Genomic DNA, 15,236 nt, shown 5'->3' with positions numbered 1-15,236 from the left:
TGAAGAAGAATTGAGGAAAAAAATGGTTAAACTCAAGTAATCAGTTATCAATCGATTGACACACTACTCAATCAATTGCCCACCAATGGCAATCGATTGGTACACAACTTCGAGTTCCTTGATCGACTCAGGAGGCTTTTGTTCGCGAGTTCTTTTACCCCAATTGATTGGTGAATACCAATCGATTTCACCAATTGATTTGGAAACCTTATATGGACAACCTAGAGAATAACAATCGATTGGTACTTTTGGTAATCGATGATGTTAACCAATTGATCAACCCAATTGATTCCCTTACTTTCGTATTCGACCCAGGGTTCTCCAATCGATTGAATAATTCTAATGGAAATTGATTGGTGTTAACCAATCGATTTGCCCAATCAATTTTAAACCTTTCTATACACAACCCAGGTTTAGCAATTGATTGATCCTCATGACAATCAATTAGTGAACACTAATCAATCGTCCAATCAATTCCAACCCTTTCTATCTATGATTCTGGGCATTCCAATCGATTGGTCTTTATGACAATCAATTGGCAAACACCAATCGATCTACCAAATCGACTTGGGAGCTTTCTGTGCCCAAATTTGCGATTATCAATTGATTGGTGACCTTCATCAATCGATTGATATTAAAAAATTTGATTTTCTGAAAATGATTTTAAGCCAGAAAACGCTAAAATCGCATTGCTAATCATGTTCTTCGCGAATAATGCGAAAAAACTCTATTCACAGGTTAAATCCTAATCTATCCATTCTATATTCGACGAATATGCATCAATTTCACTCATCCAAATAGAATCAAATGTGAAATCGATGTATATGCGTCAAATCGTCAAAAATAACTCTTACACCTTAAAGAATGACAATAAGCTCATCTCTGATACCAATTGAAAGCAATAGCAATACATCGAAAATACCAATTGAAAGTAATAGGAAGACAAATAAAACAATCTATGTATCAATTACAAGATCTAGTTATCACCTACCTTTAAGGTAATATTGAAAATCAAAACAAAGGCTAATAATGGGCTAACCTGAATCCATCGCGAGAATCATTGATATTATTTGTTATTAGAGTTCATGTAAACATGAAATGATCTTCTATAAAAGTGGACGACAATCCGTAATCATTTTCAATAGAAAAAAGAGGAGGAAGATCCTTCTCAATTGAATCAAATATTCAAGATGCTCAAATCAATGAGCTTATTCCCTTGTATATTTTGATCCATCTTTTAAGAACCATCCACATAATAAATCATAATTCATTACAATCCATTATTATTAGCAAAACGAATTAATCTACATATTAAATCCATATCTAATAATATGAATTGCTTCATGTTTGATGTATTAATCACTTAATTAAAATTTAATCCTTAATGACATAATTATTATGCGTTGTTAATCACGTGCTAGACCACTAGAGATTAAATCTACCTTATATGTTTGCATTAATAGTGACAAAAAAAATAGTCACATAGATGATAAAAGTTCATATATAATTTTATGGTTTTAAACTGGCTGCAGTAAAAACAATGCAGAACAAATAAGATTGTATCATTATTTAAATATTATAACACCTGTCTTGTCATAGAAGACACAGAACTCGCAACATCCAGTAAACGTTCATGCATGAAACTCAGTACATTTCACCAGAAACAAAATCTTGCAAGTTCCAAGGAGATTGATAGCATATTTATAGCTTACTCAATTGATGGATTAAGAACATGCCCAGTGAACAGCAGTACTCCTGTCATGTCTTCTCTGATCAGAAACATAAATGGGTGATCAGCATCAAAGTCCATGCGGAATGACCTTGACCTCAGCATCAATACTGCAGCAGAAGCAGCAGCTGCTTCTGTTCCTTCTTCATTGACTTCAATGAAGGATTTGTGGAAAATTGATGATACATAGAGGTTGTGCCCAATAGGCGAATCCACCATTTCTGACAAATCTGCATCTACACTGAAAGGTGATAAAAGACCCAAGCTTTTCAACACTGCAGACGCTTCAAAACCAAATGATATCTTGAATTTGGGCAGCTTGAATTTGTTCACTTCAACCTTTTGCATCGGAAGAAAACGTGTTAAGAGCTCAGATTCGCTGTTTAACTTCTCCTCCAAACTCCATAGACCATCTTTGGCGTCTGGCAAAAAGATATACATAGAGAATGACCTTTTATCTTCACCTTGCTTATAGGGAAGCCTAAGAACCTTGAATCCATCGTATGAGGCCAGAAACTGTTTTTTCCTACTAGTCATGAAAGCCACTTCGACAGATGTTCCATTCAGCAGGTAGAATTCAGAGTTTAATGTCTTAGATGCATCAAACTTTTCAGTCCACGATCCTTTGAAGTAGAGTGCATTCCCCAGGACCAATCTAGTGTCACTGTCGACAGATCCAGGAGGAAGGAGCTCTTTGATCAAGTTTGAAGTAACATTTTCAACCCAGGAGTTAATTTCATTTGCTACCTCATCAGCCTTTATAATTAAAGGTCAAGAATGTGAGTATATTGGCAAAATGTTCAAAAAAAGATAACGATAAGTATTGAATGCCATGATTGTTGTCTCCGGGTAGCTTCTGGAGTATGCAAACTGATCGTCGAGGCTAGTGTTCGACACTATCTCCGTAAACGATATTGCTCCGCTACGGTGCTTAACGGATTGTTACAATTCGTTCCCAAGATACAACGACGACGAACGTCTCGGAATCGTAGCACTCCGACTTCCGAGACCAGCGAACCTTTTAGTAGACTTCTTGGACTCTTGAATGCACAAGATGAGATGAATGCTTGAGGAAGAGAAGAGAAGATTGAGTGAGTATTCCATCATCTGGAGGGTTCTATTTATACTGAACGAAGAGGTTGAGTGTCCTTTGGGTGAGTGGATGTGTTCCTTGGGCTGGATCGATCTAGATCATCTATTCTGAAGGGTTGTAACCCTTCACCAAGCCCACTTCAATCTCATCCATCAGATCTGAGGAGTTGTGACCCTCAGATCCCGCCTATTGTCATCAGCCATCGGATCTGGATCCATTGATTCGATGCTTCAGATCAAGTCTCATCCCAGGCCGATCGTTACTCTTTGCGATCCAACGCTCTAGATCGCATCACAAGCGATCCATCATATCTATTTGATCAACGTTGATCAACGATAGCCATCCATTCCCTAAGTCAACTGTCCAGTCATCTCCCTTTGCCCACGAGGATGCCGCATAGGCACTGCCACGTCAGGTAAGAGCCTGACACGTCACCCGAGTGCCACGCAGGCACTGCAATGTCACCCGGAGCATAAATTTAAGCTCCTCAATGCTTCTCGCGACGATGCGAAGTGCAAAGTGCGCCTACAAAGCGCCCATTGCGCACGTGCGCACGTGGCGGGTGGCGGGCTCACAGGTGCGAGCACCTGCTCGCCCTGGGCTAAGGGGTCACCTGTCCTTTTATTTTTTTGTTAACTCCATTAACACATCTTCATTAATAAGTAGAGAATACACATCGAGAATTTCCGATGTGGGACTATTCTCCTATGCACTTTATTAATGAATAACAAATGTTATTTTGGGTTGACTTTAAACATTAATTTCTCATTCACCCTTAATCGGTTTTGAGCAAATTAATAGTCTAAATCTATCTACGCGAATCGTAGATTTCAATTTTGAAGTCAATTACGACTTTCAACAATTGATGGCTTCCTTCCTCTAAATCGTTTTGGTCCATTTAAGGCCCCAATATCCAACAATCCCCCACATGAATGGAAATTAATGCAATGCGTGTATGCATGCTGACATTTTACAAGAGTCCAATCGATAAGTCACTGCATCGGGAGAGGTAGCTTGTGGCTTTGAACCTTCCGTAGTGAAATGCTATCGAGTATACTAGGCTGCGCAGTGAACGTGATGTCTTGAACTGCTCAGCTGTTGGTGTATACTTAGACAATAACACCCACACAGAGATCTATCTCACCTACTTTAGGTTCTCATGGTTGGTTCTGTTTCGGCCATGGATACCATCTTGGATTCATGAGTGTTTCATTGAAGCGGCCTGTTTTCACACTCACATAGGTGACACTTCTATCAAGAGTATCCTACCATACTCCACCTTATCAGGTATAAAAGTCACTAAAAGCATAAGCTTAACCTCACTACATGAGGTAGGACAGCACAAATTCATCCTAGGATTGGGATAGAGATAAACTATCTAATGTGCTGGGCCACAACTTCTGTAACTTCGTTGTCCCATTGAACCAAGATCTTGGGATCTCCAGTCAACAAGGTTGGGTTACCGCTACAGTCGTTTTTAGTTGTAGATTTTTAATCTCATTCCTCTTGATGAGCAGTATACTTGATCTCGACTCAATCCCTTCGTTAGAGGATCTGCCAAATTATCTTTGGACTTAACATAGTCGATTGCAATCACTCCATTCGAGATCAACTGCCTAATGGTATTATGTCTACGACGTATATGTCGTGACTTCCCATTATACATATTACTCTGTGCCCTTCCAATCGCCGATTGACTATCACAGTGGATTAGTACGACAGGCACAGGTTTCACCCAGCTAGGAATATCTTCCAAGAAATTCCGCAGCCATTCAGCTTCCTCAGCTGCTTTGTCTAGTGCTATAAACTCGGATTCCATAGTTGACCGAGCAATGCAAGTCTGCTTAGTGGATTTCCAAGATACTGCTCCCCCACCGATCATGAATACATATCCACTAGTGGATTTGGAGTCTTTTGTATCTGATATCCAATTAGCATCACAATATCCTTCCAACACAGCGGGATATTTTCCATAATGTAATCCATAGTTCATAGTATATTTCAAATATCTGAGAACTCGCATCAATGCTTTCCAATGGGTGTCGTTTGGATTACTCGTAAAACGACTCAGTTTGTTGACCGTACAGGCAATATCCGGACGTGTGTAGTTTGTGAGATACATCAAATTGCCTATTATCCGAGAATATTCCAACTGCAATATGGTCTCACCATGGTTTTTTGCTAAGTGTTGACTTAGATCCATAGGTGTTTTCACTGTAGAGAGATCGTACGCATTGAATTTTTTCAATACAGATTCTACATAATGGGATTGTGTTAAAACTATCCCTTCTGATGTCCTGAGAATTTTAATTCCCAATATAACATCTGCTTGACCCATATCTTTCATATCAAAATTTCTGGTCAACATTTTCTTTGTAGTCATGATTACATCATGATTACTGCCCATTATTAGCATGTCGTCTACGTATAGACAGACAATTACATAGCCTTCAGGTGTGTTTTTGACATAAATGCATTTGTCACATTCATTTATTCTGAATTCGTTTGACAGCATTACTTTGTCAAATTTTTCGTGCCATTGTTTAGGCGCTTGCTTAAGTCCGTACAACGACTTAACAAGTCGACACACCTTTTTCTCATTTCCAGGAGCCATGAACCCTTCGGGTTGCTCCATATAAATTTCTTCTTCCAACTCACCATTTAAGAATGCAGTCTTAACATCCATTTGATGTATTTCAAGGTCATACAGTGCTACAATGGCTATTAGCACTCGTATGGACGTAATCCTTGTCACCGGTGAGTATGTATCGAAGTAATTAAGGTCTTCCTCTTGCTTGTACCCATTGGCTACAAGTCTGGCCTTATACTTGTCAATTGATCCATCAGCTTTATACTTACATTTTAGTATCCACTTACAACCTAATGGTTTATTACCAGAAGGAAGGTCTACTAATTCCCAAGTATGATTATTCATGATAGACTCAATTTCACTATTGACAGCTTCTTTCCACATTGGAGCATCGGGTCTAGAGAGAGCTTCACTTAATGTTCTTGGTTCCATTTCTGACATGAAAGTCATGAAATCTGGCCCGAACGATTTCTCAACTCTGGCCCGATTGCTACGACGTGGCTCTTCACTTTGATCGTCAATAGTCCTTTTATAACAGCTAAGTTCGGTAACGTCATTTTTGTTTGAACTTCCGTTGTTATCACTTTCAACGTTTCCCTTTTTATTTGGGAATACGTTTTCAAAGAATATCGCATTCCGAGATTCTATAGTTGTTCCCACATGTATATCGTGAATATCTGATTTGTGAACTAGGAAACGATATGCACTACTATTATGGGCATATCCGACAAATATCGCATCGAACGTTTTAGGTCCGATCTTTACTTGCTTTGGTTTAGGTACTTCGACCTTTGCCAAGCACCCCCACACTTTCAGGTATTTGTACGATGGCTCGCGGCCTTTCCATAGTTCATATGGAGTTTTATCATTTTTCTTATGAGGGATTCTGTTGAGAATGTGATTTGCCGATAATATTGCTTCCCCCCACAAGTTTTGAGGTAAGCCTGAATTTATCAACAAGGCATTCATCATTTCTTTTAGTGTCCGATTTTTACGTTCGGCAACACCGTTTGATTGAGGTGAGTAAGGTGCCGTTGTTTGATGGATAATGCCAGATTCTGTACAAAATTCATCAAACGGTGCACCATATTCTCCACCTCTATCGCTTCGAATTATTTTAATTCGTTTGTCAAGTTGGTTTTCAACTTCTGTTTTATAGGTTCTGAACGCCTCTAGGGCTTCGTCTTTACTTCTTAAAAGAAAGACATAACAGAACTTTGTGCAGTTATCGATAAAAGTAATAAAATATTTTTTTACCTCCTCTAGTTTGCACAAATTTCAAGTCACATAGATCACTATGTATTAATTCTAGAGGAGTTGTCGTCCTTTCCACCGAATGAAAAGGTAGTTTCGTCATTTTCGCTTCCACGCACACTTCACATTTGAGTGTTCCGTCAACATTGACGTTTGGTAATAAATTTAATTTGACGAGACGTTTGAGAGTATTATTATTCACATGTCCGAGTCGATCATGCCATAAATTAAAACACTCAACAACATAGCTGGAAGCATTTATTTTATTACCATCAAAATTTCGGAGTACAGGCATTACAACCATTTTGAATAGACCCTTTTCTAGGTACCCCTTTCCTACGAAGACACCATTCTTCGTAAGTACACTGGAACACTAGCCTAAATCCGGCCTTGACCAATGCCGCTCCAGAAACTAGGTTCTTACTGATGTCGGGAACATGGAGTACATCAATGAGTGTTAGCTCCTTTCCGGACGTCATCTTCAGAACAACTTTTCCGAGTCCAATAATTGGCGACGTCGTGGAATTACCCATATAGAGCTTCCTGCCATTTATCGGAGTATACTTGGAGAACATCGCTTTATCGGAACAGATATGACGAGTTGCTCCAGTATCAATGAACCACTGCTTCGGGTTGGTATCCACCAAGTTGACTTCAAATACAACCGCAGTGAGATCCAAGTCCTCAAGAGAGGTTGCGACATGATTCGCAACATCCTTTGGCCCCTTGGTTGACTTCTTTGGGCGTTTGCAGTCCTTGGATAGGTGTCCCGCCTTTCCACAGTTGTAGCAGGAGCCTTTGAACTTCTTTGCTTGAGCCTTCCTTTTGAACTGCTTCGGCTTTTTGGCGTTCGGCTCGACCAGGTTGGACATTTCGTCTATAGTCCGCTTGGTTCCTCTGGAGTCGGATAACTTTCGATTATCCTCTTCTATTCGTAGCCTCAGGATCAGGTCTTGCAGCCCTATTTCCTTTTGCTTGTGCTTTAGGTAATTCTTGAAATCCTTCCATGACGGAGGGAGCTTCTCAATTACCGCAGCAACTGCGAATGTCTCGTTCAGCTTCATGCCTTCGGCGTCCAGATCATGCAGTATTAATTGCATATTTTGGACTTGAGATGAGACGCTTTTTGAGTCCACCATCTTGAAATCCAGAAATCGACCGACGATGAATTTCTTCAATCCAGCATTTTCGGTCTTGTATTTCTTCTCAAGGGATTCCCACAAAGATTTTGCCGTCTCCAGAGAACAATATACGTTATATAACGTGTTGTCCAAGGCGTTGAGTATATAATTGCGGCACAGAAAATCTCCATGAGACCACGCATCGCTAGCAGCCTTACTTCCTTCCGTAGCGGCTGGCGTGTCTTCGTGCAAAAACTGTACAAGGTTTAGCGTTGTTAGATAAAACAACATCTTCTGTTGCCATCTTTTGAAGTCGGTTCCGGTGAATTTCTCCGGCTTTTCTCCGTGCGGAATGGTTGTCGGAATGGCGGTCGGAACGACGATCGGAACGGCCGTCGGAATGTCGTTGGTAGCCATATCAGTTTGCAGGAAATATCGTTTACGACTGTTGTCTCCGGGTAGCTTCTGGAGTATGCAAACTGATCGTCGAGGCTAGTGTTCGACACTATCTCCGTAAACGATATTGCTCCGCTACGGTGCTTAACGGATTGTTGCAATTCGTTCCCAAGATACAACGACGACGAACGTCTCGGAATCGTAGCACTCCGACTCCCGAGACCAGCGAACCTTTTAGTAGACTTCTTGGACTCTTGAATGCACAAGATGAGATGAATGCTTGAGGAAGAGAAGAGAAGATTGAGTGAATATTCCATCATCTGGAGGGTTCTATTTATACTGAACGAAGAGGTTGAGTGTCCTTTGGGTGAGTGTATGTGTTCCTTGGGCTGGATCGATCTAGATCATCTATTCTGAAGGGTTGTAACCCTTCACCAAGCCCACTTCAATCTCATCCATCAGATCTGAGGAGTTGCGACCCTCAGATCCCGCCTATTGTCATCAGCCATCGGATCTGGATCCATTGATTCGATGCTTCAGATCAAGCCTCATCCCAGGCCGTCAGATCGTTACTCTTTGCGATCCAACGCTCTAGATCGCATCACAAGCGATCCATCATATCTATTTGATCAACGTTGATCAATGCGAAGTGCAAAGTGCGCCTACAAAGCGCCCATTGCGCACGTGACGGGTGGCGGGCTCACAGGTGCGAGAACCTGCTCGCCCTGGGCTAAGGGGTCACCTGTCCTTTTATTTTTTGTGTTAACTCCATTAACACATCTTCATTAATAAGTAGAGAATACACATCGAGAATTTCCGATGTGGGACTATTCTCCTATGCACTTTATTAATGAATAACAAATGTTATTTTGGGTTGACTTTAAATATTAATTTCTCATTCACCATTAATCGGTTTTGAGCAAATTAATAGTCTAAATCTATCTACGCGAATCGTAGATTTCAATTTTGAAGTCAATTACGACTTTCAACAATTGATGACTTCCTTCCTCTAAATCGTTTTGGTCCATTTAAGGCCCCAATATCCAACAATGATAGCCTTCCAAAACAAATCTAAAACAGTGGTAATTGGACATTATACTATAACACTTTCCATAAAAGAAATAAATATGTCAGTTTTTAAAACCATACATAGAGATCATTTCTTTCCTATGGTCGCATTCATTAACTGTTCCAAGACATTGATGCTGGAAAATGGTCGTCGGTGGCTCAGAATAATGACTTCTTTAACTCTTAGCAATTTATGATCTCGGAATCCATCATAATCACTTTTTGTGTGTAAAAAAAAAAGCACGGATCCTCTAGTCCACAAATTGCGGAATAGAGGAGGGTTCATTTTTTTAGACCTTTGATTTGGATGGACCCCACTTATTTAAAGGTAGGGTTCATCCAAATCAAGGGTCCTCGAGCAATGGATCATCCCCTAGTCCACAATTTACGGATTAGAGGTGGTAAAAAAAATTGCTTAATAAAGATTTTTTTGTGCAAAATAAGTTATAGTGACACCTACCAAAAAAAAATAAAAGGTCACAAAACTAAGTTAGACGCATTTCATTTGTATCTTTTGTAGAATGTCTTAAATGCTACCAGATCTAACTATGTGATCCCTAATACATCAGGCTCCCAAATCTGTGAAGTGGAGAGGTGCCTTGATCTTGAATAAGGCTACAATGACAGCTACCTAGGTAAGACTGCAGAGAAGTAGATTGTGCTGAGTCCTAAACAAAAGAAGAATAATGTTGTGTTTGTGTGTGTTTGTGGTGGGATCCACTACAAATAGAAGAGAATGAAGGTGGGAGTTATGAATCTAGTGCAACCAAACCGTATCGAATTGAGTTCGGTGAATAATGATGATGCATAGCACTATTCTATTTCTAAGAACCACCTAATGACCGATATTTTGGAGAAGAAATACATATCGTGAACTGATGATATATGCCCTTCTCAAAAAAAATTTCCTGTGATAAAACGATGTAAATAGGAATCGAAAACGTCACCTTGGTTCGGAAATCTACTGCTTTAACCTCCGCCTTAAACGTATTGGCAACAAAGAAAGAAGGTGTTGAAGGCAACATGGTCCGAGTCATCAGACGAATCCGAATCCGATGAAGAAGAACAAGCAAGCTTCCTCACTCTACCAGTACAAGCACATGTTGCCGAAATCGAGTCCGATTCAGAAACCGAGAGCGAATCAGAAACCGAGTCCGAGCGAAACCACGGATCCGTATCCGTTTCCAAAGGGCCTAACCCCACTGTAAGCTCTCTAATTTCTAGCACTAATGTAGATAATTTAGAAAATTTAGTTTCTTACTTATTAAAGAAATTGGCTAAATCTAACGTCCGGGTCAAGTCACTCCAAAAGGAGGTAACAACCCTTAAGGAAGCGACTAACTCGAGTCCTTTGACTGAGCCAGTTCAAATTGGAAGTTCAACTTAAGTCCAACAACTTGAGGAAGAAAATTCCAATTTGAAAACTCAAGTTAAAGAATTTAAGGACATGTTGGAACAGTTCACGTTGGGTTCTAAGAATCTTAATCTGATTATTGGAAAATAAAGAGTCATTTACAATAGATCCGGACTTGGATTTAAACATAAACATAAATTTAAATCGTATTTGTCAATTATAAATAGATTAAATAGAAACATAGTCCAAGCATGGGTCACCAAGTCAAACTTGGTTAATCAAGTTGGACATGGACTATATTGAGTCCCCAAGGATCAAATCCACTACCTTGATAGACGTTATCGAGGCTATGATCCAGGGGGAGCCAATAAAAATACCATTATTATTATAAAATAGAATTGTATGATGATTGCTTTTACTGTTTTTTATTATACATGCTTAGACTAGGATAGTTAAGGACCTATGCGTGATTTACACTTGACTAGTTAGACCTAGGAGCTAAAATAAGGAAATTAAATATTCAATTTCTTTCAAAGGCTTTATCTAGAAGTGGTGGATGATCCCATACCCAAGAAGGCTTAGTGTCTCGCCATAACCTGGAAGCCGATCTTCGAAATAAATATTTAATTAACTTATTTTAAAACTTAAGTCTAACTCAAATATAAATCAATCCTTAGATGGAATTTAAATTGAAGATTAAAGTTAACCATCTCACAAAATTATTAAGGTTCCTGATTGATAATTTAGAAAAAGGATGAGATGGACCTAGGATTAAAATAGTTAATCAATTCAATTAAGTGAACTTAATTAATTTCAAAAAATTAATTTTAATCTTGATTTCGATATTAAAATTAATTTTAAAATCATAATTATTTTAAAAAATCTTATAATTAATTTTAATTAATTTCAAAATTTTTATTTAATTCTATAATTAATTATAAAAAATCATAATTAATTTCAAAATCTTACTTAATTTTATAATTAATTTTAAAAATCATAATTAATTTCAAAATCTTACTTAAAATTTACAAATTATTTTTCAAAATGATAATTACTTTCAAATCATTATAATTATCATAATGAATTTCAAAATTTTAATTATTTTCAAGTAATTTAATTTTCAAAATCATAGTAAAGATTCAAAAATCTTAATTATTTGTTTATTATAATTAAAATTTTAAATTCTTAGACTTTCAAAAATCTTAATTAATTTTCATGATAACCAATTTTTCAACTCATAATTAAGATTATTGTTTCAAACTTAATTTTTAATATATTTTCAAAACCTTCACAAATTTAATGTTTACTCATATTTTAAAATTTTGAAGTTCAAAGTCATTGAAAATTTTAAACTTATATTCTAAATCTTTTTTTTTTAAAAAAATTATTGATAAAATTAAAATAAAGTTCACTCCATCTCACACTCACTCATAAGTTGAACATGCTTGATAACCTAGAATGGGTGAGATGAAAAATTAGGAAAATATAAAATAACTATTATGTTTTCTTTAATTTACACGCTTGAACTCTAGGACCCTAAGGATTTATTTTAATATTACTTAAGGGAGAGTGCAAGAAATTTAACACTTTAATTTTTTTTGTTAAAACATTGTTTTTCAAAATTAAACTTTTCAAAAAGGTACAAAATAATTCTAAAAGTATTTTCTAAAATATTTATCAAAATAGTTGTAAAGTTACGCTTTTATCAAAGTTTTTTTTTTTTTGAATACTTCTAACTAAGTTTTTTTTTAAAAAAATAAAATAAAAATATCCTTATTTTGAAAGCTAAGTACTTACAAAACATTTCAAAGTTTAGCATTATTTTTTTTAAAAAAAAATTAATGACAATTTCAAAACTTAAGTTTATCTAAGTTTTCATTGAAAAAGCTAAATATTTTTGCAAGAAAATCTTTTTCAAACCTAAATGTTTATTAAACTCCCTTTCAGCTAAGTTTTTAACTAAGATTTAACTAAGTAATTTTCAAAACTAAAAATTAAACTTAGTTAAAGTATTTTCTAAGCAAGGTATTTTCTCAACATAATCATTTTAAAGCTAAATTCAAACTGTTTTTTTTCAACAAAAGACTTTCAACTAAGTTTTTTTAAAGCTAAATCCTTAACTATGTGTTTTATCAAAATTCTTTTTCAAAAAGCTAGTCCTTGACAATGTTTAGGGAAGCTACCCTTTAGGGGGAGCTTAAGGTTAAACACAATTTTTTTTAGTTATTAAACAATATTCTCCCTATATATTTTCTTTTTGATTTATGTTAAAGAGGGAGAGAAAAGTCAAAGTTAAGTAAGGGGGAGTATAAGGAAAAGTTAAGGGGGAGTATAAGGAATTTTTTTTGAGAAATTATTTTTATTGCATTTCTACTTATGCTTAAAATTCCTTATATTATTGTTATGTTTTACTTAACTTTGAACCGTAATGTCATAATAAAAAAGGGGGAGATTGTTGGTGCGGAAAGCATCCGACAGTCGAACCTGTATTTTGATTATGTCAAAGGGTTCAAAGTTAGGTTGTCTTGTTATCTAACAAGTTTGATGAGATTGTAGGAAAGTCCTAAGTGTACTTAGGCAAAAGTCCTAACTGTGGTTAGATAGGTGGAAAACCCTAGGGGGTGGTAACCCTAGGTGAGGAAAAATCTTAGCTGCGGTTAGGCAAAGGGAAACCCTAGGGGGAGGTAACCTTAGGTCCTAAGGGGTGGTTGTTGGTTAGTCCGAGGAAAATCGTACCGGCTCCACTGTACAAAAATTTTGTACAAGTGTCAAACCTTTCCTTAAATAACCTATTGTGTTCTTTAGAAGTTAAATTAGGAATCGCAGACGGAACTTAACATCATTGATTCCAAATATAACTTATCTGTTCTTAATGGTTTAGATTTGAATCGCAAGCGGAACTTAACACTATTGATTCAAATCCGACTATGTTATTAATTCCATTAAATATTAATTTCTAAAATAGGCTTTCAGGACTGTATGGCGAGGCACATGACCTTCTTGGATATGAGAGCAACCACCACCGCCTAGACAAAGCCTTTTAAGGAAAGCTAATATTTAATTTCCTTAAATAACTCTAGGTTAAACAAAAAGAACAATCGAATCACAAATTTGAAAACAAAGAAAACACAAATTCGAAACAAATCTGAAAAATCTAGAATCATATGCCTCTTGTGTTTAGTATTTCCAAAAATAACTATACAAAGAAAACTAGTATGATGCGGAAAATAATTACTAGTTATACCTTTCTTTGTAAGAAAAATAACCTCTTGATCTTCTACCGTATTCCTCTTCTTATCTCGGATGTTGTGTGGACAATGATCTACCAAGATGAGAATCCACCTAAGCCACCTTTTTCTCCAAGAAAGATTCGGCCACCACAATAGCTCTATGAAAGGATGAGGTTCGGCCACCACCAAGCTCCAAGGGATGCTTCCTTTCTCTCCTTCTTCTCCAAGCTAGAATCCGGCCACCTTCAAGATCCATGAGATGATGAGGTTCGGCCAATGAAGAAGAAAGAAAAGGAAGAAGAGAAAACTTCTATGGCCGGCCACACCAAGGAAGAGAGGGAGAGAAAAAGAATAGAGTCGTTAGCTATGAAGGCACTTCTACCCTCTCTTTTATAATCCTTGGTCTTGACAAATAAGGAATTTTAAATAAAAACTTCTTTAATTCTTTTGCCATGAAAAAGAAAATTTAATTAATTAAAATTAAATTCCTTTTCTCATATATCATGACCGGCCACTATAAACTCAGGAGAGTTTTAATTAACACAAAAATTAAAACTTCCTAATTTATTTCCGAAAATTTAAAAAAAATTCACAATAATTTTTCCCTTCATGGTGGTTTGTAAAAAGGAATTTTTATAAATTAAAATTTTTCTTTTAAATATGTGGATGATTTCCAAAAAGGAAAGTTATCTCTAAAAATTAAAGTCTCCTTTCAATCTACAAATAAGGAAAGATATCAAATCTTTTCTAAATCTTTTGTAGAAACTTATAAAAGAAATATTTGATTTTTAAACTCTCTTTTAAATCATGAACATGGTTAAAAAAGGAAAGTTTTCTCAAAATTAAAATCTACCTTTCAATCTACAAATAAGGAAAGATTTCAAATCTTTTCTTAATCTTTTGTAGAAAGCTATAAAAGGAAATATTTAAATTTCAAACTCTATTTTAAAATCATGATATCCACATAAGAAATAATTTTAATAAAAATCCTTTTTTAATATGATGTGGCCAGCCACACCAAGCTTGGGTTCAAGCTAGGGCCGACCACACCAACTCAACTCATCCTATTTTCTTGGCCGACCCCAATAGGATGGGTATAAAGGTGGGTAAGAAGTGGGTATGTGGTGGGTATAAATCTCTATATATAAGAGGCTACGATAGGGACCGAGAGGAGGAATTGGTTTTGGTCTTCCGATGAAATTAAGTTTCCCGTGTTCGCCCCAACACAATTTAATTTCATCAATAATAATTCATACCACTAAAGAATTATTATTGAACTACTGCACCAATCCCAAATTACATTTTGGGCTCCTTCTTATTATGAGTGTGTTAGTCTCCCTGTGTTTAAGATGTCAAATGACCACTAATTAAATGAGTTGCTGATAACTCACTTAATTAATA

General features: G+C 36.6%; 1 protein-coding gene across 1 annotated transcript; it reads right to left on the bottom strand.

The window, feature by feature from the left end:
* Positions 1-1,624: 1,624 nt before the first annotated feature.
* On the bottom strand, positions 1,625-2,491 carry LOC122008233 (serpin-ZXA-like; the record flags this gene model as incomplete). Its single annotated transcript, XM_042563889.1, has 1 exon — positions 1,625-2,491. A coding segment is annotated over one exon (783 nt), but the record flags the coding sequence as incomplete, so codon positions are not given.
* Positions 2,492-15,236: the final 12,745 nt, after the last annotated feature.

Source organism: Zingiber officinale, chromosome 1A (assembly GCF_018446385.1).
Source record: "Zingiber officinale cultivar Zhangliang chromosome 1A, Zo_v1.1, whole genome shotgun sequence".
Lineage (NCBI taxonomy): Eukaryota > Viridiplantae > Streptophyta > Magnoliopsida > Zingiberales > Zingiberaceae > Zingiber > Zingiber officinale.
Note: the sequence above shows the minus strand (reverse complement) of the source record. Positions and strands in the feature narration are given on the sequence as shown.